The sequence below is a fragment of the Sorex fumeus genome, unplaced genomic scaffold, assembly GCF_029834395.1.
Source record: "Sorex fumeus unplaced genomic scaffold, SorFum_2.1 ptg000053l, whole genome shotgun sequence".
Lineage (NCBI taxonomy): Eukaryota > Metazoa > Chordata > Mammalia > Eulipotyphla > Soricidae > Sorex > Sorex fumeus.
Window position 1 is genome coordinate 1,057,725 of NW_026606110.1, and position 26,525 is coordinate 1,084,249.

Sequence of the window (26,525 nt, forward strand, 5' to 3'; positions counted from 1 at the left end):
GTCAGGGGACTCGGGGGGCCATATGGGATGCCAGGGATCAAACCCAGGTCGGTCACATGTAAGACAAGCACCCCTCCCACACCCTCCACTGTACCCTTTCTCTTTGGCCTCTGTTTGAAGCAATCTTGAGAGCAATAGCAGTATTGGCTCTTTTTTGTGGGAACAAATGTGTTCTCTAGGTAGATACGGTTGATGAGGAAAGCTCTCTCTGGGTTTTGTGAGAAGTTGCTACTGTCTTGCTTTTTCTAAAGCTGCCCTAATGCAACAAGAACCTGACCCACAGAGAAGCTGATGGGTAGGGCGCTCCCCCTGCAGTGTAAGAATCTGAGTGCAGGGTCCAGAGAGGCAGGAGGACAGGGATGAAGGTGCTGGCCTTGCCCTCTGAGACCCAGCTTAGTACCCAGCTCCACATCCTGTCCCCGGAACACTGCCAGGTATGTGGCCCTCTCCGAAAAAACCTGTGCCCTAGATGGGGTCTCACCACAGCGCTGGCTGATCCCAGGGGAAATGATTCTGGTCATGGTCCGCCTCCAGCTGCTCAGAACAAAGTGAAACCAGGACCAAAACCCGCTCAAAACCCTTTACAGACAGAAACTCTGGTTGACAGTTTGAAGTGGGGAGGCAGGAGTCCAGACATGGTACAGTGGTCACGGCACTTACCTCGCATGTCACTGCGTCTTGATCCCTAGCACCCCGTCATCACCTGGCCCCTGGAGCACCGCCAGGGGTCACTCCTATTAACCCCCAAATAAAAGTCCACAAAAAGAGGCTGGAGAGATGGTACAGGGGTAAAGCGTTTGCCTTGCATGTGCCTGACTCAGGTTCGATCCCCGGTTCTCTAAGGCCCTCCAGGAGTGACCCCTGAGCACAGAGCCAGGAGTATGCCCAGAGCATAGCGAGAGTGAAAATCCTCCCTAACAAACAAGGCATTGCTCCCGAGCACAGAGACAGAAATAGCCCCTGAGCCGAGCCTGTCCCCTGTCCCTGAGCTCCGTCCAACACCTCTTTTCCTTCACCCCACCCCCATCCCTGGGGTCCCTGGGTAGAGGGTGACATAGTTGGGAGGGCACATTGGTGGATGGTTGATTGGGTGGTTGAATGGATGGATGGTTAGATGGATAGATGAAGGGATGGGTGACTGGGTGGGGGAAGAATGGAGGAATAGGTGAATGGAGGATGGATGGGGGGTGGCTGGATGGGTGGGTTGCTGGGTTGATTGAGTGGGTGGTTGGGTCACAGGACAGATGGGTAGGTAGATGTGTGGGTGGGTGGGTGGTTGCAGGGATGGAGGGATAGGTAGATGTGTAGGATAAATGGGTGGGTGGATGGATGGATGGATGGATGGTTGGGTGGATGGTTGGGTGGATGGTTGGGTGGATGGGTGGGTGGATGGATGGATAGATGGATGGATGGATGGATGGATGGATGGATGGATGGATGGATGCATGGTTGGGTGGATGGTTGGGTGGATGGTTGGGTGGATGGGTGGGTGGATGGGTGGGTGGATGGATGGATGGATGGATGGATGGATGGATGGATGGATGGATGGATGGTTGGGTGGATGGGTGGGTGGATGGGTGGGTGGATGGATGGGTGGGTGGATGGATGGGTGGGTGGATGGATGGATGGATGGATGGATGGATGGTTGGGTGGATGGATGGATGGATGGATGGTTGGGTGGATGGGTGGATGGATGGATGGATGGTTGGGTGGATGGATGGATGGATGGATGGGTGGATGGTTGGGTGGATGGATGGATGGATGGGTGGATGGATGGGTGGGTGGGTGGATGGTTGGGTGGATGGGTGGGTGGGTGGGTGGATGGATGGATGGATGGATGGATGGATGGATGGATGGGTGGATGGTTGGGTGGGTGGGTGGGTGGGTGGATGGGTATATAGATACATGGATGGAGGGATAGGTGGGTGGATGGGTGGGTAGAGAGATGGATGGGTGGGTGAGTGGAGAGATGGATGAATGGGTGAGTGGGTGGATGGGTGGGTGAATGGGTGAAGGGATGGGTGGGTGGATGGGTGGAAGGTTGCATGGGTGAATGGATGGGTGGGTAGATGGATGGGTGGGTGGGTGGGTGGGTGGATGGGTGGATGGCAGGGTAGCAGGATGAGGCAGGGAGGGTCTGATACCACGTTCTGTCCCCAGAGAGAGACGCCTGCCAGGAGGGGACGCACGACTGTGAGCACCTGTGCGTGAGCAGCGGCTCATCCTACAGCTGCAGGTGCAGGGACGGCTTCCGCCTGGCCCCCGACGGGAGGCGCTGCCGCCGTGAGTGCTGGTGGGGTAGCGACTCTCTCGGGCTCGGCTGCCACCCCTCTGCCCGCCACTACTCCTTGGCCCAGGCCCCGCTGGGGGGCTTTGGACGGCCCTTACCCTGGCAAAAGGTGTGGGGTGCCTTGCGCCCGCATCTTGAACCCCGTACCTGTGACCCAGTCTGCAGGCCTGGGGGCTCTTCCAGGAGTCGTGGTGAGGAAGTGGTGGTGATGGGGCGGGGGTGGGTGGGGGCTGGAGCAGCAGTACTGCAGGGAGGCCGTCCTGGGGTCCCGTATGGTTCCCCAAGTCCACTAGGAGTAACCCCTGAGCATTGCCAAGTGTGGGCCAATGACCCCCCCCAAAAAAAAGAAAGGAAGAGAAGGAAGGGAGGAGGGAGGAGGGAGAATGAGAGGGACTAAGGGGTGGCCCTTTGTGTCAATCAGCAGGTTCCAAGGCGGGCTTACTGCTGTGTGTGGTGTGTGTGTGTGCATTGTGTTGTAACGGTGGAGGTAGGTGGGGTGTGTGGCATGTGTTCTGTAGAGTGTGCTTTGTGGTGTGACATATGAGTGTGTTGTGTGTTGCATGGTGTATGTGGGCGGGCTGTAGAGTGTGTGTTGTGTGGTGTGTGTTGTGTCTGTGTGTTGTGTCTATATTGTGTGTGTACGTGTGATATGTGGTATATGTGTGTCGCTGTGTATTGTGTGGGGCATGTTGCATGTTGTATAGTGTTGTGTGGGGTGTATGGTGTGTGCCTGTGTGATTGTGGTAGGTGTGTGTTATGTGTATGTGGTGTGTGTGGATTGCACGTTGTATGGTGTGTGTTTGGTGTGTATGATTGCGGTTTGTGTGTGTGTCGTGTCTGGCTGTGATGTGTGTGGGGGGGTTGTGTGGAGAGCATGCTTTATTTGTGTGTGGCGGGGAGGGGTGGCTTCAGACAGCCTCTGGCTGTGGTTGACCGGAAGGGAAGTGCCCTGTGGCTGGTGAGTCCCCAAGCTCCTGGAAACAAAATTCCCGCTTCCTCCTCCGCTGTCTTTCCCTCTGGAGAGGAATCTGCTGTCCTCACAAACTCCAGTTCCACAGTCACGTCATGTAAGACACAGCGCGAGGCACCATTCGTGAAGCTGAGTGATCCAGCGCCCACTCTGGATGGGTGGGGCCTTGGGTTTGATTGCTGCTTCCCGCCCCAAATTAATAAGTGCATTTTTTTCAAGTTAAAAATTTTAAAACGCTGGGGCTGGAGAGATAGCACAGCGGGTAGGGCATTTGCCATGCACGCGGCCGACCCGGGTTCGATTCCCAGCATCCCATCGGGTCCCCTGAGCACCGCCAGGAGTGACTCCTGAGTGCAGAGCCAGGAGTAACCCCTGTGCATTGCCAGGTGTGACCCAAAAAGCAAAAAAAAAATAAAATTTTAAAACGCTGGAGTACTTGGGAAATCTGTGGCAGGGGAATGAGCCTCTGGGGAAAATCAAAACCCAAAGCACATCAATATTTCTTTTTTGGGTGTGGGGACACACCCAGCGATGCTCAGAGGTTACTCCTGGCTCTGCACTCAGGAGTTACTTGCGGCGGGCTTGGGGGACCGTAGAGATGCCGGGGATCGAAACTGGGTTGGCCACGTGCAAGGTCAATGCCCTCCCCACTGTGCTATCTCTGCAGCTTAATTTTATTTTATTTTATTTTTGCTTTTTGAGTCACACCCGGCGATGCTCAGGGGTTCCTCCTGGCTCATGCACTCAGGAATTACTCCTGGCGGTGCTCGGGGGACCATCTGGGGTGCTGGGAATCGAACCTGTGTCGGCCATGTTGGCTGCGTGCAAGGCAAACGCCCTCCCCGCTGTGCTATCGCTCCAGCCTCTGCAGCCTAATTTTAAATATTAATACTAAATCCACCTGGTATGTGTTCAGGCTTATATGCCACGAGACCTGGACGATGATGCGAATAATGATGCTGGAAAGTCCAGGACCCCCAGATCTCCTCCCACCTTGCCATTTGGGCTGGTGGCCACAATGTCAGTAACCCTCTATTAATGATAATCAGTGATACCACAAACACTGCACTGGAGTGTGAGACTGGAGTGCGGGCACCAGTAGCATCTCCATTGTGAGACTTGTTACTGTTTTTGGCGTATCGAATACGCCACGGGGAGCTTGCCAGGCTCTGCCGTGTGGGTGGGATACTCTCAGTAGCTTGCCGGACTCTCCGAGAGGGACGGAGGAATCAAACCTGGGCCGGCTGCATGCTAGGCAAACCCCTTACCCGCTGGCAAGCTCCCTGTGGTGTATTCGCCAAAAACAGTAACAACAAGCCTCACCATGGAGATGCTACTGGTGCCCGCTCGAGCAAATCGATGAACAATGGGAGGACAGTGCTCCCGTGCTAATGATACCACACCCAGCACAGTGAGGCGACAGCACAGCGGGGAGGTCTCTTGCCAAGGACATGTCTGACCCAGGTTCCATTCCCGGCACCCCACGTTCTCCCAAGCCCCACCAGAAGTGACCCCTAAGTGCTGAGCCAGGAGCAAGGCCCGAGCACCGCTGGGTGTAACCCCCAAACAGTAAACTAAGAAATCAAAAGACAACAGTGAAAGCCTGGGAGCTGTGTGTCTGCAGGTCACCGTTAGGGCTGGAGGCCCCGAGGATGGGACAGCGTCCACACTGGTGGTCCCGCAGCCCCCTCGCGCGCTGACGCCCCTGCCCTCGGCCTGGCTCCCTCCAGGGAAGGACGTGTGCAAGTCCACCGCGCACGGCTGTGAGCACATGTGTGTGAACCACGGCAGCTCCTACGTCTGCAAGTGCTCCGAGGGCTTCGTGCTGGCCGAGGACGGGAGACGCTGCAAGCGTGAGTGACGCTTCCTGGGGCTGGGGGCGAGCGTGGGGGCAGCTCCGGGGCCTCCTTCGCCAGGGGCCCAGCAGGAGATTTCCTGGCCTCTGGGTTTCTGGCACCCTCAGTGTCCGGCCCAGAGGGTCCGGGGCGGAGTGAGGAAGCCTGGAATGAGGGGACCAGGGCTGTCTGTGCCTGGCTCCGTGCTGGGGAATTGAGTTTCCTTGGGGCGCTGCAGGTGAGGGCAAGGGACCGAGGGGTGCAGTATGGAAGGAGGAGACTTGGGTCCGGGAGACATACAGCCGGGAGGGCACTGTGGCCCACCCCAGTTTAAAACGCTGGGGCTGGAGAGATAGCACAGCGGGTAGGGCATTTGCCATGCACGCGGCCGACCCGGGTTCGGTTCCCAGCATCCCATATGGTCCCCTGAGCACCGCCAGGAGTGACTCCTGAGTGCAGAGCCAGGAGTAACCCCTGTGCATTGCTGGGTGTGACCCAAAAAGAAAAAAAAAAAGAGGCACCACACTGGTCCCCTGAGTAATGAAGGCATTAAAAAGATGGAAAGATGGTTTTGCTTGTTTGTTTTTGTTTTTGTTTTTATTAGCAGAATCTTTTAGTTTGGGGTCCTGCCTGAAGGTACTCAGGGCCGCTCCTGGCTCTGTGTTTGGGGGATTGATCCTGACAATGCTCAGGGACTGAGCCTGGGAGTCACGTGTGCAGAGGGGAGCGGGAAGGCCGTGAGCCCGGGTTCAGCCGGACGTCTCTCTCCCAGACGACTGGGCTTTTATTTTCCCCCCTTCTCCTAAGATGTCCTGGAGCCACACCTGGAGCCACTTCCTGTATTCTGTACTTTAAGCCCCGACTGCTGTTCTGTTCAGGGCACTGACTTTTGCTGGCCCTCTCAGAGATGACGCTGAGCAGTTTCTGCTTTCGTGATGCACGAAATATCTAGCAGTGTGTGTGGCTTTGTGAGCACATGCGGGTGAGGTAGAAACCTGCAAGGGAACTGTCCATCAGGTGGCCAGACTGATCTCCAGGCTGGCCCCGGGGGTCCCCAAGAGCCCCCGGGAGAATGAGCCAGACTTCCGATCGGAGGGCCAACAGGTAACAGAGAGGACACCTAACGTGTGTATTTGCATCCTCAGGTAGTGGGGACTCGACCCCCTCAGCCACGGGCCAGGAAGCGCCCTCCCGCTGTCCTGTCTCTCTGACCCCTAACTTTCGTCTCTTGCTGAAAACTCATTTTTCCTGATGTTTCACTGCATGTTTATCAGAAAGGGCTTCTGTGAGATCAGGCAAGAATTTGCACGCTCTGGTACTCTCTCTCCAGCCCCTGCTGGTTCAGTGTTTTAGGGTTGATTAAATGACTGTATTTCGAAAAAGTCTCCTTCAGACAGACGTTCTGGAATGAGGTGATAGGTTGGTTGATCCGGCTGATATGCAGATGATAGAACTAAAACAATGGAGCGATTGATAAGGAATGATGTATAGACATAGCTATACACACACCTCAAGCCATGTTTGTATTGTTGGGGACAGTCTGTGGATGCTGGGTGCCATGAGGACCACCCCAGGAGTGCTCAGGGAGACATGAGTTGCTGGGGATCGAACCCAGGCCTTCACATGCACTCTGCAGTGTCTCGATTCCTGGAAGCACATCCCTGACACAAATGCATCCCCTTTGGGCTCCCCATCTATGTGCATTATGGAAAAGACAAACAAGATTTAGAAAGAAAGCACGGTGGTGAGATATTTTAGTATGAAATCCAGTGAAAAATCAGGCAAGAAACCAGGGATCTTTGTAGAAAGGACTTGAGGTGTCCGAGTGATGGTCAGCATGGGTCCATGGGTGCACTGCCCAAGATGACCCCCCCCAGGAGAGAAAGACCACAAAAAGACAATCTGAGAAGCTGTATGGCCAGCTGAGGGGGTGCACAGGTGACGAACCCAGCTTGGAACACTTGTGTGGCCATGGGATGTCCACGCCGTCCCTTCGGCTTGGAGACCCATGAGCCATCAGCACTGGGCGCCCTATCCCGTGCGTCTCCCTCTGCACCCAGCATTCTGACTGCCCACAGACCCCTCCCCTGCTCTCTTTGCTCGAGGCTGCAGTGCTGGTTTTGTCGGGAAAGAAGGCATGTGTGGTGGGGACAACGAGAAAGACAGGCTCACTGCTGGAAATGCGTCTGGCGTGCCAGGATGCCAGTGGGAGGGTCTCTCGCTCCCTGCTGGGTCTTTGTGGCTGGTTCCTGCTGACTGTGAATCTCCACCAAGCTCAGAATTGGCCTTTTCCTTTCCGACTGATGCATGATCGATAGGTCTTGAGTGAGGAGGACCGATGAGAAGGAGAAAAAGGAACTTTCCAACATGGGTGTTTGCCTGGCCCTCACTCCAACCCCCGCCCCGACACACACACGCAATTAACGTTTCACACGCTCTTGAGGCCAAGCCTGGAAATATTTCTCCGTGTGTGGCTCTTGCCTAGGTTGTTTTGTTTCACTCGCAGAGATGAGGCAGCTGCTTGGTAGATAAAAGAGAATGTGTTATCGCATCCTGGAGACGGTTGGAAATGAGATCAGCCGTTTGGGAGCTGTGAGTTTTTCAGAGGCAGCCCTCAATAACAACAACCAAAAAATTCCTTCCCCGTCCAGATGGCTTGAAGCAGTGAGCGTCGGCCCCTAAGTGCCCTGCAGTGCTTCTGGCCGGGCCTCCAGGACTGCTGGCTCAGCAAGGGGCTTGCACGCATGACCTGCACCACCTCTGTGCTCGCCCCTGCCCCCGGCTATCTGTGTTTGATGAGCACTGATGGGTACCGGGTGTTAGGGGCTGAGATCAGTAATCCCGCCAAGGAGGAGCTGTCTAGGGCGCCTTCTGCCCTGGGGTGCCAGCCTCTCAGCTGCTCTACGCTGAGGTACTTACCGTGGTCTCCGTCACCATCCAGCTGGTCCCCCTGCTTTGCTCCCAGCCCCCTCTGGAGCCCCCACTGCTGGAATGAGTGAGGACTGCCAAGTGCAACCCTCCTTAGTGTGGCTCCAGGAAAATGTTGACGTTGGGGGACAGTGCTCTGTGGTCTGTCAGCGTGCGGGGGGTAGGGGGGGTGAGTGCAGGGGGCGGGTGGTGCCGCCCTTGCAGAGTGAAGCTAGAGGCTTCTCCTGGGTGCTGTGCGGTCTGATTCCTCGGACAGTTTGCACTTGGGCTGTGTTTTTTCTGCTAGTGAAAATGAACTGTTTTGATCAGTTCGCTCGTCTGGTTGAAGGCCCAGGGGACCGTGCTGGTGCTGAGTTCTGGTGCCTCCTGCCACCCGCCGACCCTCTCGGGCTGAGTAGAGGAGCTTCTCCAGGTCTTTCTCTCTCCCTCCAAAGCACGATTTTCTTCACGTCTGTGAGGAAGGGATTTTGTTTTGATCCTTCAGATGCGTCAGCTGTCTTTTCCTTGCCCTAGGGTGCACGGAAGGCCCCATCGATTTGGTCTTCGTGATCGATGGATCCAAGAGCCTCGGGGAAGAGAACTTTGAGATTGTGAAGCAGTTTGTCACGGGCATCATCGACTCCCTGGCCGTGTCCCCCAAAGCGGCGCGTGTGGGGCTGCTCCAGTACTCCACACAGGTCCGCTCAGAGTTCTCCCTGCGGGACTTCAGCTCCGCCAAGGACATGAAGAAGGCCGTGGCCTACATGAAGTACATGGGCAAGGGATCCATGACAGGCCTGGCGCTCAAACACATGTTTGAAAGAAGCTTCACCCAGGTGGAAGGAGCCAGGCCTCTCTCCAGTCGGGTGCCGCGCGTGGCCATCGTGTTCACCGACGGGCGGGCCCAGGATGACGTCTCTGAGTGGGCCAATAAAGCCAAGGCCAATGGTAATAGGGGTTGGGAGGGAGGTCCTGCTACCGAGCATCTGATTCCAGAGTTGGGGCTAGAGAGAGGAGTGAGAGTTCTTTGAGAGTGCAGAAGGGCTTCCTGTCAATTCTCCGCCCACCCGCCTTGACTGCCCTCTAGTGGCCGCAGTGTAGAGCCTCGAAACACTTGAACATCCAGGAGATACTCTTGTGCCCTGAAGAGCTTGATAAAGATTTTCAGCGGAAGGAGCTTTTCAGAAACCATTTCTGCTTCCTTTTTGGTTGTTTTCTGTTGAAGGGAGCCATACCTGGAGGTGCTCAGGGCTTACTCCTGACTCTGTGCTCAGGGGGACCCAGGGGACCCTCCCTGGTTCCAGGAATTGAACCCGGGTTGGCTGCGTGCAAGGCAAACGCCCTACCTGTGGTACTATTCCTCGAGCAGCCTTTCTTTTTCCTTAATCGACGCAGTGAGGAAATACCCTGCAGACGCTCCTGTGTGTGCGGAGGCCGAGTGAGCTTTTGAGACTCGCAGGACGGAGGGTCCTGCAGTTGGCTAAGCTCTTCCTCCATGCCGAGAGTTTCCTGACCCCAGGTTTCATGCTCGAGGTTCAGGATGGCTCCATTGTATGAGATACAAGGTCGGACCTGGGAGGCTCAGGAAACCCCAGGCTAGGTCAGATTGTTGCCCCGATGGCTTCGGGGGAGGGGTGTGGACTCCCTGGGGAAAGGAGAAAATGAGGCAGTGCAGCCCCTGGCTGGAAACACCTTCTCTTAGCACTTGCTGAGGGCACTGTGTGTAGTGGGGTTTTAAGGAGAAGGGGGAGATTCCAGCACCTTCCAAGACTTGAGGGGTGCAGAGCTGAGGGCCAGCCTGGCCTGTGGTCCCTACTTTACTAGGGGATGAAGGAATAATACAGTGCCTAGACCATTCCTCCATAAACTCACTGGCTGGTGCCCAGTGGCGGAGGCCTGGCACGCAGGAGGCCACTTGACCTTGCAAGTCACGTGTGGTGTCTTCACCCATGAGAGCAGAAGCCACAGAACGTGTCCTGCATAGGCTGGGAGGATTGAGAACTGACAGCTATCCTCCCCCCACACCAGCCTGCATGCACACACATGCACACACACACACACACACACACACACACACACACACACACACACACCCCAACCTGCATCCTCACTCTGAGAAATAGGCCAGGGCAAGGTCTGGGCCTTCCATGGACCACCATGGACTTTGCTCTCCCTGTCCCCCTGACCCCTCGATTCCCACGTGTCACCCAGTGGGTGTTCTAGGAGAGATGTATTTACTTGGGTCTGGGAGGGAGCGAGGCGGATCTGGAGTAACTGCCTCTCCTGAGCTTCACGGCTCCAGTCCCACATGCCCACAACGAGAAGCTCCTTCTCCCTTCTTAGGAAGCCGCACAAGGCAGATGTGCTGAACTTGGCTGTTGACCTTGTGCAGGCTTTGTTTGAGGTTATATTTTATGTGTGTTTAAAAGAAGAATAATTAGCCCAAGGAGTTAGCCAGAAGAAGACGCCCATGCTGGCAAGCAGTGGGCCTTTGCGTATCCCTGGCAGCTGGAGAGCATTTGGCCTGGGTAGTGGCCCAAGGAGGTCTAGGGTCGACCACTGTGTGTGTGTGTGTGTGTGTGTGTGTGTGTGTGTAGCCTCCTGCTGCTGAGCCAAAGAGCTGAAGCAGCATCTAAGGCGCGGGGTCACATGCCGTTTCCTCCTGGGCCCCAGAGAAGTGGGATCCAGGCAGAATTCGGGGATGTAGCCGACGACTTCCCCAGTGGGAGCTCAGGGGTCAGGCTCCCCCATGAGGGCCACCCCTCGGGGGTCTCTGCCTTAGCGCCATATGCCAGGGCCCGCTGCTCGGTTGCTGTGCCCACAGGTGTGACGCTGTATGCTGTGGGCGTGGGCAAGGCCATCGAGGAGGAGCTGCAGGAGATTGCCTCGGTGCCCACCCACAAGCACCTTTTCTACGCCGAGGACTTCAGTACCATGGGAGAGATCAGTGACAAGCTGAAGAAGGGCATCTGCGAAGGTACCACGTGGGGGCGGGGACCCCACGGCGAGACGGCCTAGAAACACGGGGAGTCAGATGCCCAGAGGGGTCACTATGCTTACCTGGCTACTGAGGCTGATTTATTTATTTGTTTTTTAATAGTTGTCTATCTTATTTATTCTATTTTTTAAATTTGCCGGGCTCTCTCGATTCCTCCGCCCCTTCGGAGAGCCCGGCAAGCTACCGAGAGTATCTCACCCGCACGGCAGAGCCTGGCAAGCCACCCGTGACGTATTCGATATGCCAAACACAGTAACAACAAAATCTCCAATGGAGACATTACTAGGCCCGCTCGAGCAAATCCATGAACAACGGGAGGGCCTTTTAATGACTCTGTGAGATACAGATTTACAAACGTTCGTGATTACATTTCAATCAAACAGTGTTCGAATGCCCATCCCTCCACCAGTGCCCATTCTCCACCATCAGTGTTCCCAGTATCCCTCCTGCCACCCCCACCCCTTCCCATCCCCCCACCCACCCCCGCCTCTGGCAGACACATTCCCTCTTACTCTCTCCTTTTGGGTGTTGTGGTTCGCAATGCAGGTACTAAGTGGCCATCATGTTTGGTCCATAGTCTCCTTTCAGCACACATAGATCCTCCTGAGCGATCCCTCCAACTGTCGTTTACTTAGTGGTCTCTTCTCCATCCCACCTGCCTTTTCCCCCAGCACAGGAGATCAGCTTCCAAGCCTTGCCGCGATCCTCTTGGCCCCTATCTCTCCTATCCTTAGGTGTTATTCTCCTATTGTCACTGTCACTGTCCTCCCGTTGTTCATCTATTTGCTCGAGCAGGCACCAGTAACGTCTCTATTGTGAGACTTGTTGTTACTGTTTTGGGCATATTGAATACGTCACAGGTAGCTTGCCAGGGTTTGCCGTGCGGGCGGGAATCTCTCCATAGCTTGCCGGGCTCTCTGAGAGGGGCGGAGGAATCGAACCAGGGTCAGCCCGGGTCAGCCGCGTGCAAGGCAAATGCCCTACCTGATGTGCTATCGCTCCAGCCCTATGTTACTTTACATTCCACAAATGAGTGCAATCATTCTATGTCTGTCCCTCTCTTTCTGACTCATTTCACTTAGCATGATACTCTCCATGTCGATCCACTTATAATCAAATTTTATGACTTCATCTCTTCTAACAGCTGCATAGTATTCCATTGTGTAGATGTACCAGAGTTTCTTTAACCAGTCATCTGTTCTCGGGCACTCGGGTTTCTTCCAGATTCTGGCTATTGTAAACATTGCTGCAATAAACAAACAAGTGCAGATGTCACTTGCATTTATTTATTTTAATGTATTTTATTTTTAAATTTTAATGTATTTTACTTTTAAATTCTATTCATTATTTTATTGATCTATTTTTGGTTTTATAGCCAAACCTGGCAATGCTCAGGGCTTACTCCTGGTTCTGCACTCAGCAGTCACTCCTGGCGGGCTCGGGGGACCTTGTGGGGTGCCAGGGCTTGAACCCGGGTCGGCCGTACGAAAAGCAAATGCCCTTGCGGCTGAACAACCACTGTGGCCCCAAGTCCATATGATGAGACCCAATCGGAACTGGGGCTCATACCCCAGACATGGCGCCCCGGGCTCGGCTGACCAGGGCAGCAGTTTCAACCTTCCCGGGCTGCCCTGACTCAGTCACTGGCTAGTCCCTGTCACGTATCTCTCTGCTCTGGAGAACAGAGACCGCACTCACAGGACAGCAGGGAGGGTGCTGGCTTTGCACACAGCTGGGGTTCGATCCCCAGCCTCCCACATGGTCCCCCGAGCACCTCCGGAAGTGCTCCCTGAGCAGAGAGCCAGGAGTCAGCCCAGAGTAGAGCTGGGCGTGGACCAACAAACAGACAAACAAAAAAACCCAGGCCAAAGGAAACTACAGGGAAGGACAGAGAGAGGCGGGAGGGACGGGGAAGGCCTGGCCGGGCCGCAGGGCCAGCGGGTAAGGTTCTGCCTCTCTGCGCTTCTGTGGCGCTGAGACTCCTCCAGGGGCTCCTCCCGCACGCCCTCCACATCTCCCCTGCCCATCTGCCTCCTGTGCCATCTCGGGGCCTTGGCTCCTTTCCCTGGAGAGCACGGGGAGCCTGGCATGGCCGGGCACGCGGGGTCGTGGGGAACAGACTGGGAGGTGGCCTCACTACTGTCCCCGACTCTCCTGCAGCTCTGGAAGATGCGGACCGCAGCCAGGACTCCCCCGCGCAGGGGCCGGATCAGGGCCAGCAGCCAGCAGGTGAGTTTAGGGGTGGTGTGAGACTGCAAGGGTGTGAAACTGGGGCAGGGCTGCGACTGGGGTGTGTGTCAGGGAGGGTGTTGCGAAGCTCTGGGTTGGATCGCCAGCACCAGTGGGTGCAGCTCCTGTAAGATTTTTTTCTTAATTTTATTTAAATATCGTGGTTTGCATGGTTGCTCCGAATACAGTCGTCTTGGGCGTTCAGTGTTCTGGACCAGTCCCACCACCAGTGTGACTTTCCACCACCAGAGTCTCCCCAGTTCCCCGCACCCATCCCCAAGTCTCCCCCTTAGCAGCTGCACAATCCTATATTTTATATTGCTTGTCACAATGAAATGCTAAGCGCAATTATAAAATAAAAATAGTAAAACATACGGGGATGCTGGGAATCCACCCCGGGTCGACCGCGTGCAAGGCAAACTCCCTACCCGCTGTGCTATTGCTCCAGCCCCAAAAACTCTATCACTGTCCTCCCGTTGTTCATCGATTTGCTCGAGCGGGCACAGTAACATTGTGAGACTTGTTACTGTGTTTGGCATATCGGATACATCACAGGTAGCTTGCCAGGCTCTGCCGTGCAGGCGAGATACTCTGGGTAGCTTGCCGGGCTCTCTGAGAGGAGCGGAGGAATTGAACTCGGGTCTGCCATGTTGGCTACGTGCAAGGCAGACACCCTGCCCGCTGTGCTATCGCTCCATCCCAGCCCCCAAAACACTTTTAAATAGAGGTTGGAGACATCGTACAACCCCAGGGCTAAGGCACTTTCCTGGCATGTGGCTGACCCTGGTTCATATCCCCCAACTTCACACATGGGCCCCGGGAGGTGGGGCACTTCTGAGCACAGAGCCAGGAGTAACCCCTGAGCACTGCTGGGTTTCCAAATGCAAAATCAAATAACACAGTGAGGAGCTCGAGGACTAGTGCTTGGACGGGAGCCCAGGCTTTGATCTCAAGCACCCGCAGGACTGGGAATAACCCCAAGCAGAGAGTTGGGCAAAGCCCCAGAGCCCTGTCTGGCGTGACCCCACACTAAAAACAACAAAAGATTTGTTTTGTTTGGGGACCACACCTGGCAATGCTCAGGACTTACTCCTCGCTACGCACCCAGGGAGCACTCCTGGCGGTGCTGGGGGACCCTGTGGAATACCGGGGATCAAACACGGGTTGTCTGCATGCAAGGCAAGTGCCTCACACACTGTGCTTCTCTCTGGCCTCAATTTTATTTTTTTTGCTTTTTGGGTCACACCTGGCGATGCACAGGGGTTCCTCCTGGCTCTGCACTCAGGAGTTACTCCTGGTGGTGCTCAGGGGACCATATGGGATGCTGGGAATCGAACCCGGGTTGGCCACGTGCAAGGCAGATGCCCTACCCGCTGTGCTATTGCTCCAGCCCCAGGCCTCAATTTTTTTTTTTCCACAAATAAAATACTTAGAAGGTTACCAAGAGAAAGTTAAGGTGTGGATTCTACTGTCGATGGCTTCTTTCCCTCCACCGCTGGAAAATTTCCCTCCCTGCTTCGGACCTTGGTGGGGTTTGGCCCCTCTGCTCTCAGCCTCCACTGCAGTTGGCCGGAGGCAGGCTCTGCCCATCCAGATCCTCACGGTGACAGCCGGAGTTTGGTCTAGAAACACGGCCTTAGGGCCCAGGTACAGTGGGGAAGGGCATTTGCCTTGCACTTGGCTGACCCAGATTCGATCTCCAGCACCCCAGATGGTCCCCCAAGCACGCCAGAAGCAATTCCTGAGCACTGAGTCAGGTGTTGCCCCGAAATCAAACAACAACAACAAAAACCCAAACTGTGTCCTGCATTCTGCAGCTTTGACCTCAGTTTCTCCTCTTTCCAGAGTCCAAGCCGGTCACCATAAGTATCCAAGACCTCCTGTCGTGTTCTAATTTTGCAGTGCAGCACCGCTATCTGTTTGAAGAAGGGAATGTGTTGCGGGGCACCCAGAAGCTTTCCCACCCCACTGCAGGTAACACCAGCCCAGCCGCTGGCTGACGGCGGACACGCCCACTCCCGCACCCAGCACAGGGGAGGTGCAGGACGGCAGGAAGTCAAGAGTGGGACAGGGCAGAGAGAAGGCCCATCGGCTTAAGGAAAGGGGCTGGTCCTGAGAGACAGGTCAGGGGGATGGCACCGGCCTTGCAGGAAGCCGGGCTTGGGGAGAAAAGTCCCCGAGGGTCCCTGCAGCACAGCCAAAAGCGACTCCTGAGAGCTGTGCTCTGCAACGCAAAATGATAAAGGGGACCTGCCCTAGGCCACGCTGGTGTGAAGGTGCCCTCCGCCTTCTCTGGGGCAGGCTGGTGTGGCCAGCCCTGTGGCCGCTCGCGGAGCTCCCCGCCGGGCTGCTGGTGGGTCACCAAGGTGAGCGCTTTGCACCCGCTTTCTCAGGACGCCCTTTGGACGCGGACCCCGAGCAGTGCAAGTGCAAGCACCTGATCGCCTTCCAGAGCCTGGCCAACGAGAAGGTCCAGAAGCTGAGCCAGCGCCATATCCTTCTCGACGCCGCCGGGCTCCCGGGAGGGGTGCAGAGATGCCGCCCGCCGTCTAGTTCCCGTTCAGTGGGTAGGGAGCCAAGGAAGGCCGGTCAGGGCGGCGGGAGGAGGGGAGCTCTTAATAGGAACAGCAGCGGGCCGAGACGGGCCCACAGCGAGGCAGTTCTAGATTGTTCTGCAGACTGGCATGCGGCCGTCGGCTGGGGAGTAAAGACGGAGGGGTGTCACTCCCCTGCACTGGGACGAGTCAGAGGAGCGTCCCTGGGTCTCACGTGCATCAGGGTCCCGTCTGCAGAGGCAGTGAATGGTCTAGAGTGACGAGGGTATGTAGGAGTTTGGAGTCAAACCCAGATTAGGAGCCAAGAGGCATAGCTGGGTGGCAGCTGCAGCTACTGGGAGTGGGGTGGGGGGTGGTGTGTGTGTGTGTGTTGTGGGGTGGGGGTGGTATGTGTGTGTGTATGTGTGTGTGTGTGTGTTGCGGAGTCGTGTGTATGTGTTGGGGGTTAGGGGGTGGGGCGTGTGTGTCTCTGTGTGCACGAGTGCATGTTGTAGGGTGGGGGTGGGGCGTGTGTGTGCGGTAGGGTGGGGTGTGTATGAATGTGTGTATTATGGGGTGGGGGTGGGGCATGTGTGTGTGTAATGGGGTGGAGGGTGGGGCCTGTATGTGTGTATGTGTGTGCTGTGGGAGTGGTGTGTGTGTATGTGTGTGTCGTGGGGTACAGAGTGGGGTGTATGTGTATGTAGTGGGTGGGGTGTGTCTGTGTGTGTGTCTGTGTGTGCCTGTGGTGGGTGGGGCTTGGTGTGTGTCTCTGTGTATGTGTTGTGTGTGTATGTGTGTATTATGGGGTGGGGGTGGGGCGTGTGTGTGTATTGTGGGGTAGGGAGTGGGGCATGTATGTCTGTGTGTGTGTGTGTGTGTATGGTGGGGGGGGTGTGTGAGTGTGTGTGAGTGTGTGTGTGTGGTTTCCGGACCAGGCTTATTTGAGTTCTGTGGTGGCTAGCAGGGACTCTCTGATAAATCAGCACTGTAAAGACGACAGCATTCTGTCCAGGGAGCAGCAGGAACCGGTGACTCATTAGAGTCCTACCCCACATGAAAGGAGTGCCTGGGGATGTTGGAGAAATGAGGGCTCGATGCTTTTCCGACTGTGCGCCCGGCCCCCGCGCTGAACTCCGGATCACAGTGAATTTCGGAAGGCCGGCCTGGGCCCGCCTCGGTCGCTCCCCAAGTTTGATTCCGAGCTTGCTCTGTGCCGGCGGGCTTATGTCACAAGGAATAGAACACAGCAGCTCCCGTGCTGGAGGTGGGGAATCGCAGCCCTCAGAAACTTGGCTCACTTGCGCCCCACGAAGCTGGTGGCAGGGCGGAGTGGAGGCAGAGTCCAGCTACCCGTCACCTTCCGTCACCTTCCCTCTCCTGTCCCAGTCCGCCACTTTGCCCGTCCACTTCACAGGCCACTGGGAGCAGGGACAGAGGACAGCTGAATTCTCCCAGGCTGCTGCCTAGTGCCCACGCTGGTGCCAGGGTGGAAGTGTTTGTCCGGATTTCCTGTTTCCCGAGGTCTTTCTCTCCTCCACACTCCCAGAGCAACTAGTGCCGACTCACACGAGCAGAAATAATTATTAGGTATAAAAATCACAGGCTGGGGTCTTGGCCCGAGGGGCGGGGGTGCAGGCTTTGCATGTGGGAGTTGGTTTTCATTCCCAGCACCGCAGGGCCCCCCAGGCACTGCTGGGGGTCACCCCCCCAACCGCAGAGCGGGGCTAAAACCAAAATGGAATCAAATGAAAGCCAGCTCTCTGCTTTGACTAGAAAGTATCTGACCCGAAATACATTTAAAAGTCCCTGCACGGGGCTGGAGCAGTAGCACAGCGGGTAGGGCATTTGCCTTGCACGCAGCCGACCTGAGTTCAGTTCCCAGCATCCCATATGGTCCCCTGAGCGCTGCCAGGAGTAATTCCTGAGTGCAGAGCCAGGAATAACCCCTGTGCATTGCCGGGTGTGACCCAAAAAGAAAAAAAAAATAAAATAAAATAAAAGTCCCTGCACCTTGTTTAAACAAGTTCCTACAACTTGGTTTCTTTTGGAGAGTGGGGACCACACCTGGTGGTGGTCAGGGCTTACTCCTAGCTCTGCACTCAGGGATCACTCCTAGCAGGGTTTGGGGGATTACATGGAGTGCCAGGTTGGCCACATGCAAGGCCAAGGTCTTGCCTATTGTACTACCAGCCCCATGGGTCAGTTTTGAAATCCTTAGCAGCCCTAAGAAGGAAGGCTTTTATTTATTTGTGTGTGTGTGATTTTTTTTTTCTGCTTTTTGGGCCGTACCCGGCAGTGCTCAGGGGCTACTCCTGGCTCTGCACTCAGAAATCACTCCTGACAGTGCTCAAGGGGACTCTTGGTGATGCTGGGAATCGAACCTGGGTCGGCCGTGTACAAGGCAAACGCCCTGCCTGCTGTTCTATCACTCTGGCCCCGCTTTTATTTTTGAGTTCAATTTGAGATGGGAGTCGGTTTGGTTTGGTTGGGGAGGGGGCGGGCTACACCCAGCAGTGCTCAAGGTTACTCCTGGCAGAATTCAGGGACACGTACAGGGCTGGGGGTCCAACAGGGGCTGTTCGTGCACACGGCAGGTGCCTTGATCCCTGGGCGGTCACGTGGCCCAGGACAGTTCCATTTTCATGGAGGCGAAGGCAGGTGTATCTGAGGGTCCACAAAGCCAGGGAATTCCAGCTGTCTTCCTTAACCTGAGAGTCACTGGAGGAGATGACCCAGCGGCTGGAAGTCCTGGAGAACCGCCTGAGATACAGATGAAGACGCAAGTGCTCGGTCACGCATCCAGGCTCATGCCGCCACTCCGCTGGGCGGGGATACCCAGCTCGGCTGACAAAGCCAGTTTGTACCCCAAAAGCCCAGAGTAAACACTGACGTGTAATTGGGTGGCGGGAAGAACTGCCGCCAGAATTCTCAAGGTGTCCCGGTCAGCTCTGCCGTGCCTCGGCTGAGATCCGCCCTGGCTGCAGAACACGCTGGCCATAGGCCAAGCTCTCCTTGTTTGGGACTTGACCTTGCAGTGTGTGTATGAGTATCTGCATAAAACCACCAAGCCTATGTACTTGTCTGACAAGTTGGATTCTTTTAAAGACAATATTAAAATTCCCCCCGAGAATGGCTTTCTGTGTCTGACCTCATCCGTGCCCCCTCGAATAGGGGAAATCTCCAACACGCAGAGCCGACCACGGTGCACCTCGCAGGCGCTCAGGAAAACAGAGGTTCCGCGTGGCCAACTCGGGGCGTCCTAGAATGTTGCTCTGGGTGTGGAAATGGGGGATCCCTGATCCCTGCTTGTGAGAATGTGTGTGGACGGGTTCCGCGGACCCCTCTGATCTCCAGTAACTGCAACGCAGCCCCGTACTCTCACTCTGGAAACGGGGCTGTGAACAACCTGTTTACTCTCAGTGCGGCTGGCTCTGGCGGGAGGGGGATTTAGGGCCTCTAGACAAGCAGATTCATAGAATTTGGAAAAGCAACAAAGTAGAAAACAAGGCCTGAGTCTGTCTGTAACAGGCCCCTGTCCACCCCCGGCTCCCTCCCTCAGTGTGACTGCCTGCCCCCCACCCCCAAATAAGGTGAAGAAAGCCTCAAGAACAGACAGACTGGACCACAGTAGCTACAGCGAAATTTTGCACTGAAAAGCCGGGCAGAGGGAGGAAATGAGCACTATAAGAGGAATGTGCTGAAAACCCCAACGTACAACTCACAGAGACGCATCTCGAAAGCTGGTCGCAGAGGTGTCTGTTTCTGTATTTTTCAAAGCAAATCATTTGTTTTATTTTATTTTGCTTTTTTGGGTCACACTCGGCAATGCACAGGGGTTATTCCTGGCTCATGCACTCAGGAATCACTCCTGGCGGTGCTCGGGGGACCATATGGGATGCTGGGAATCGAACCCGGGTCGGCTGCGTGCAAGGCAAACGCCCGACCCGCTGTGCTATCGCTTCAGCCCCCGCAAATCATTTATTTAAAAAAAAGAAAAATCCACCGCAAAAAAAAATACGTAAATCGTATATGAAGAATGAGCATTCTGGAAGGATACATCTCGAACGACTGGTGGTCCCTGTGGGAGAAAGAAGTGGGAAGAGAGTCGGAGCAAGGCGGCCTCAGCTGTCAGCTCTTCGATCCACGAGGAACAGGGCTGGAGGCTTCTCTAAGGAAGCCCAAGGCCGGCAGGAGCAGACACCTAAGGCCGACCCCTCTGCTCTCCAGCACAGGTGACCCTGGGCAAAGCCAGGAACAGCTCCTGAGCACTGCTGGGTCTCGTCCCCAAACAGTAAACCTAAGCGAGGGGCCAGAGCTGTAGAATGGACAGGAGGGTGCTTGCCTTGTGCGAAGCGGACTTAGTTCAGTCTCCGGCATCCCATATGGTCCACCGAGCACTGGCAAGAGTAAGCCCTGAGCATCACCAAGTGTGCCCCCCCAAACACAAATCTGAGACGAGGCTAGAGAGCTGGACAGCCGGAGTCCATGCTGTGACCGGGACAGGCCTGCCTGGCTTTGAGTCAGCACCCTGTCCCTCGAGCACCACCAGGAGCCGTCTGAGCCCTGTCGGGTATGACCCCAAATCTGAAACATGGCCAGGGATGCTGTTAACCAAGACTCCACGCTGTGTGTCCAGGGTCCATATCGGAAATGATGGGAATGGTCCCTCCAACAATAAAAAGTCAGGAGGACAGATCTAGAATGACTGCATTCATTTGTAAAGGTAAAGGTAAAGGCCCTCCCGTTGATCGTCGATTTGCTCGAGCGGGCCCAGTAACGTCTCCATTGGAGACTTTGTTGTTACTGTGTCTGGCATATCGGATACTCTCGGGAGCTTGCCGGGCTCTCCGAGAGGGGCGGAGGAATCGAACTCGGGTCGGCCATGTTGGCCGCTTGTAAGGCGAACGCCCTACCCGCTGTGCTATCATTTGTGGGATATAAAATATATAGTAGAAGATGAATATCCGTGGCCAGGGAAAATGAGTTAGGAGGACTGGTCAGTGGTTGAAATTAACCGTGGAGCTGAGGGTAGATAAGATCGAGACGGGGCCAGTATGACAGTAATACTGGGAATGAGCACGCGAGACAAAATCTGAGGGTGAAAAGTCACTGACACTGTCCTCCCGTTGTTCATCGATTTGCTCGAGCGGGCCCAGTGGCAATTGTGAGACTCGCTGTTACTGTGTTTGGCCTATCAAACACGGAGGGTTGAAAGTAGGTAAGGGATATTCTGATAACCTTTCAGTATTGATATTGCAAACCACAATGCCCAAAAGGACAGAGAGAGGGAGGGAGAGAGGGAAAGAGAAGGAAAGAGAAGAAAAGCACCTGGCCTATGCCAGGGAACCTGGGGACCTGGTGCTGGGATGGGTCGTGGAACATTGTCTGACTGAAACCCAGTCATGAACAGCTTGGTAAGGGTCTATCTCACAGTGATTCAACAAAGAAGTTAAAACAAAACAAAACAACCCAAATGACATCCTTCCCAGGGGAGCTGCTGAGCTGATGCCAAACAGAACGCCTGTCTGCGGAGGACTGTTGCAGACCCTCGCCACGGGCAGGGTGGTCCTGTGGGAAGAACATCACAGGCCCAAAGTCCCGAAAATCGTGATCCAAGGCATTCCATCTCCTGCCAGTCCTCCCATCTGAGTCATGCGCTTGATGCTGCAAACAGGTTTTCTCAAGCAGGACCGACTGGGGTTTGCATTCTTTGGGGATGTGACAGGAGTTCCCACTTCGCCCCGTCTCCGGCGGAGTGGCGCTCCCTCTAGCGGCCTGAAGCCCGAACCTCGAACCTCGCCCTGCTGGGGAAGGCGAAGGCCTCAGTCCGGGAAACAAGGCTTCCATGGAAGGCCATTCATTTGCTGACTGGAAAAGCTGGTCTCCCTAGTCTCCTTGTTTGCCCTGTCGGTCTCCGGTACTTTTTCATCCCAGTTTTATTGTGACCTTTCCAACCCTTGATTTACTAAGCTCTAACGTGGAACTAGGGGCCAGAGTGAGAGTGCAGCCTGCACCTGACACAGGTTTGATCCCCGGCATTCCATATGGTTTCCCCATGCACCATCAGGAGTTAATTCCTGATGTGCAGAGCTAGGAGTGACCCCAGAGCATTGCTAGTGTGATTCCCCCGCCCCAGCCCCCACTCGCTGGCCACTACAAAAATAGTGAAACGGGGGCTGGAGCGATAGCACAGCGGGTAGGGCGTTTGCCTTGCACGCAGCCAACATGGCCAACACAGGTTCGATTCCCAGCATCCCATATGGTCCCCCGAGCACCGCCAGGAGTGATTCCTGAGTGCATGAGCCAGGAGTAACCCCTGAGCATCGCCGGTGTGACCCAAAAAAAACAAAACAAAAAAGTGAAACGGAACTAATGGTACTCCTATCTCAATGGGTCGTCCAGAGAATCAAACAGACATCAAGGGGCTGGATCATCCAGTGGGTAAGCTGACTCGGATTCCATCCCCAGCACCAAAGAGGGCCCCCAAAGCTTCCAGGAATGATCCCTAAGCACGGGGTGTGATGTGGCCTCCAAACCAAAATAGTTTATTCCCTTGGCTTGGGGGCCACACTCAGTACCCAGGGGCTACTGGGCTACTCCTGATGGTGCTGGGAGGGCCTTGTGGGAAGCTGAGATGGAGTCTGGGTCAGCCATGTGCAAAGCGGTGTCCTACACACTGTGTATCACGGGAATCCTTGTTATTTTCATTTTGCTTTGGGGGCCATACCCAGTGGTGCCCAGAATCCACCACGTGCAGTTCCCTATGTCACAGCCAGAAGCAGGCAATCCGGGTCCCTGGACTCCCTCTCCAACCATCTAACACCTCGAAGCACTCAAATACCCGCTTCCCCCAGCAGCCCCAATGGTTCCACAAAGCTCCTCTTGCTTTCCTTACCCCATGATTGCTTTGGAGGTAAACAGGTAGCAGAGACAATAGTAGTAGCTGTAGAAAGCTGCCAGCCAGACACAGGTAGCTCTCCGGACTGAGCACCAGCTTACAGTGAAACTTCCATGTTGAAGCCTGCCTGTCGGAGCACGCCTGGCAGGGCCCCTGTGGTGCTGAAGGCATGCAGGAAACCTCTTTCCTCGTGTACTGTGGTCCCTGCAGTTTTTTGTTTGGGGGCCACACCCAGTGTGCTCAGGACTTACTCCTGGCTCTGCACTTCGGGACCACTGCTGGCAGGCTCGGGGAACCTCACGGTGCCAAGGAACCCTGGTTGGGATGCCGGGTAACGCCCCACCTGCACTACTGCTCCGGCCCACCGTCTCCAGTTCCACATTGAAGTGACAACGCCGAGAATGTTGAGGCTGGAAGAGTACGGTGGGTCCGGTGGGCCGTACCCTGAACCTCACCAGGAGGGATCTCAAGCAGAGGCAGGAATACGCCTCAACAGTCAGCTGTGCTTCCCCACACCAAAAGAAAAAGCACCAACGTGTCCTAAGACAGAAATGATAAAAATTATCTTACGCTTGGTTTGAGATGGCTCAAGGGCGGTGCACATACTGCACTCGGGAGCTCTGGGTATGGTCCTGAGCACTGCCCCGATCAGCCTAATAGCTGGCAGCAGTCCCACGCCACGGCCCCCAAGCCAACCCCACTCCCAAACACGCTAAGGCAGGAATGGCAGACATTGTTACCCCCTTTGCAATTGGGATATGAGGTCAACCTAGAAGACTCACCGTAACCGTTACTTCAGGAAACACTCCCGCCGTATCAAGAAAGCGACACACCGCAGAGACGGTACAGCAGGAGGGTACGTCCCTTCCATATGGCTGGCCTGGGCGGGGGTTTATCCCCGAGGTCCCCTAGGCTGCCCTGACTGACCACTGGCAGGAGTGACCCTGAGTGTAGAACAGGAGTCCCTGAGCACAGGCAGCGTGGTCTCAAGCCACACCCCCACCCGAAACAAAAAACAAAGTAACCGGGACACCAGTGTTTTTAAAATAACTGATTTTATTACAGAAAGTTTTTGCATGATTTACTTTTCACCAGTCTGTTCTGGCATGCTCCTGATGATATCAGAATCACCTAGAAAATGAAACACAGTAATTTTACATGCAGTGGCCACTGGCAACACTCAAACTGGCGGCGGTCATCTCCCAAAGCATTCTAATCGCCGCGCCAGAGACCCCGAGTTCCGACAGGCTTGATTTGTCACCAGCATTTCTAAGACCAGACAGAGGCAGGGCAAGAACCAAGTCTGGGGACACATGCATGGTCTTCTTATAGCGAATGTTTAGCCTGTCCTGATTACGACAAAATCAGAACAGCGAGAATATTCGCAGTTTGTGAACTGAAACTTTCCTAGACCCAGAGCCTAACAGATGTACACATTCAAGGCGCATCTTTCACACAACTCCCTTTTTACTCTTCTCACGAGCGAGCAGGGATGCTTTTTCTCTCCCTTTTCACCTAAGTCCACCTTTCCCTACACTCCTGCGCCATTACTTCTTGGATTCTTTTTTTTTTTTTGCTTCTTGGGTCACACCCGGCGATGCACAGGAGTTACTCCCGATTCATGCACTCAGGAGTTACTCCTGGTGGTGCTCAGGGGACCATATGGGATGCTGGGAATCGAACCTAGGTTGGCTGCGTGCAAGGCAAACACCCTACCCGCTGTGCTATTGCTCCAGCCCCATACTTCTTAGATTCTTAACCGAAAACATCCCACACTTCCTTACATTCATTCACCATCTAACTCCAGGCTTCCCCCTGCCTATGCACAGATGCCCACTAACTGGACCCAGCAACCAGACATTTTTGGGAAATAAACACCCGTGATGGGTCATGACCGAGGACCGGGCATTTGGGGTGTTATTAAGCATACCTGGATCGATGATGGCCAGTGTGCACACGCGGTAGTATTTCCCACAGGCTGTGCCCAACTCAATGTTGTTGCCGCTGTAGTGATGGACCCCGGTCTTGGCCAACATGGCATAGTACTCGATTTCAGATTTCCTTTGAGAACCGGGGGGAAAAAAAAAGGGGGGGGTGGGGGGTCAGATCAACGCCCTTCTGTTGTGTGCCTAAGGAACGAGGTTAAGATGTCCCGCGCCGGGCTGGAGCAATAGCACAGCACTGTGGTAGGGCGTTTGCCTTGCACGCAGCCGACCCGGGTTCGATCCTCAGCATCCCATATGGTCCCCCGAGCACCGCCAGGAGCAATTCCTGAGTGCATGAGCCAGGAGTGACCCCTGAGCATCGCCGGGTGTGACCCGAAAAGCCAAAAAAAAAAAAAAAAAAAAAAAAAGAAGGATGTCCAGTGCAACGCTCCCACGCAGGGTCCCTCCTAACTGCAACCCTGCAGGGATGGGCGCTGAGTCCCCGCGTCCTCCTCCAGGATCTCTACCCCTCGGACCAGGTCCTGCCCAGCCTGGCCAGGCGCAGGATGCTCGAGTCCCTGCAGCCTCACCCCGAGGGCGTCCCAGCGACGACCTATGCACCCTCCTCCAATCGCCCCGGGGACCACCGGGGGATGCCCCGGAAGTGGGGTGGCACCTCGCATCCACAGCCTTCACCCGTGGGTCACCCCGGGTCTTCCGCACTCTGGAATCCCTCCTGGCGGTGCTCGGGGGGATGGGACCCGGGGCGGCCGCGTGCCCGGGGCCCGGGGCGCGTCCCTCCCGTCCTCGCAGCCCCGCCCGGGCCGGGGACCCCCGCGCCCCGGCCCGCGACCCCGGGGGCTCACCGGAGCGCCGGGCAGTTGTTGGCCAGGATGACCAGCTTGGCCTTGCCCTGGCGGATCATCTTCAGCGTCTGCTTGTAGCCCAGCACGTACTTGCCGCTCTTCATCACCAGCTGCAGCCGGGAGTTGATGGACTCCAGCGACTTCTTCTGCGGGGGCGAGGGAGGGACACGCGGGCGCTGCGGGCGACCCCCGAGACCCCGGCGGCCCCGGCGACCCCGGCCCCGGCCACCCCGGCCGCCCCGCGCCCGCCCCGCCACGTGCGCCGCGCCCCGCGCTCACCGTCTTCTTCGCGGCCACCATCGTTCCTGCCTGCGCCGCGGGACAGCCCAGCCTGCGGACACACGCGCGCGGGACACGGGGAGGGTCAGGACCCGGCCCGCCCGCCCGCCCGCCCGCCCGAGCCGCCGCCCCGACCCCGCGCTCACCGAGCAGCCGCCAAGATGGCCGGGAGCCGAGAGAAAGGAAGGAGCCCGCCGCCCCGGAACCGGAAGCCCGCCCCGCCGCCCCGCCCCGGAACCGGAAGCCCGCCCCGGAACCGGAAGGGGCGGGCCAGAGCGCGGTCGCCGGTCCCCGGAGGAGCTGCCGCGCGCGTCGCCGCGCGCTCGGGGGGGTCCCGGCTTCTCGCGGCTCTCGGCGCGGCCTTCCAGGCCGAGGAAACCGACCCGTGTTCGTCTCTTCGAGCGGGGGAAACTTTTGATTTTTTGGGGGGGGAGGGGAGGGTCACATCCGGCGACGCTCAGGGGTTGCTCCTGGCTCTGCACTCAGGAATTACTCCTGGCGGTGCTCGGGGGACCATATGGGGTGCTGGGAATCGAACCCGGGTCGGCCGCGTGCAAGGCAAACGCCCTCCCCGCTGTGCTATCGCTCCAGCCCCAAGTTTATTCCGGCTTATTTTTTAAAATGTTTCTTCTTTCTGCTTAATAAGGAGAAAAATTGAGAGTTCTGGGCTGTTTTTTTGGGGTTTTTTTTTTTTTTTTTTTTGCTTTTTGGGTCACACCCGGCGATGCACAGGGGTCACTCCTGGCTCTGCACTCAGGAGTTACTCCTGGCGGTGCTCAGGGGACCATTTG

At 56.0% G+C, this 26,525-nt stretch overlaps 2 protein-coding genes and 1 non-coding gene across 8 annotated transcripts in view; 1 reads left to right on the forward strand and 2 right to left on the reverse strand.

Annotated features, from left to right (window-relative positions):
* MATN2 (matrilin 2) overlaps positions 1 to 18,884 on the forward strand; it is a 92,818-nt gene extending 73,934 nt beyond the window's left edge. For 3 of the 6 annotated variants that reach the window (XM_056124922.1, XM_056124924.1, XM_056124926.1), the window contains 8 exons: positions 2,161 to 2,283; positions 4,991 to 5,113; positions 8,537 to 8,950; positions 10,827 to 10,979; positions 13,161 to 13,229; positions 15,075 to 15,203; positions 15,623 to 15,720; positions 18,485 to 18,884. In XM_056124922.1, coding sequence (XP_055980897.1) covers positions 2,161 to 2,283; positions 4,991 to 5,113; positions 8,537 to 8,950; positions 10,827 to 10,979; positions 13,161 to 13,229; positions 15,075 to 15,203; positions 15,623 to 15,720; positions 18,485 to 18,541 — 1,166 coding nt within the window. In that variant the 3' untranslated portion in view covers positions 18,542 to 18,884. The remainder of the gene's footprint in view (positions 1 to 2,160; positions 2,284 to 4,990; positions 5,114 to 8,536; positions 8,951 to 10,826; positions 10,980 to 13,160; positions 13,230 to 15,074; positions 15,204 to 15,622; positions 15,721 to 18,484) is intronic. The other 3 variants (XM_056124927.1, XM_056124928.1, XM_056124923.1) reach the window with 2 other exon arrangements.
* A 4,819-nt stretch (positions 18,885 to 23,703) lies between these two features.
* Positions 23,704 to 25,838, reverse strand: RPL30 (ribosomal protein L30). The gene is made up of 4 exons (XM_056124929.1): positions 25,735 to 25,838; positions 25,456 to 25,601; positions 24,595 to 24,725; positions 23,704 to 23,795 (listed from the first exon to the last, which is right to left on the reverse strand). The coding sequence occupies exons 1-4, from the start codon at positions 25,753 to 25,755 to the stop codon at positions 23,746 to 23,748; spliced, it is 348 nt and encodes a 115-aa protein (XP_055980904.1). The 5' UTR covers positions 25,756 to 25,838; the 3' UTR covers positions 23,704 to 23,745.
* On the reverse strand, positions 23,917 to 24,052 carry LOC130033318 (small nucleolar RNA SNORA72). The gene has a single exon (XR_008793961.1). It is a non-coding gene; the product is annotated as a small nucleolar RNA SNORA72 (small nucleolar RNA).
* Positions 25,839 to 26,525: the final 687 nt, after the last annotated feature.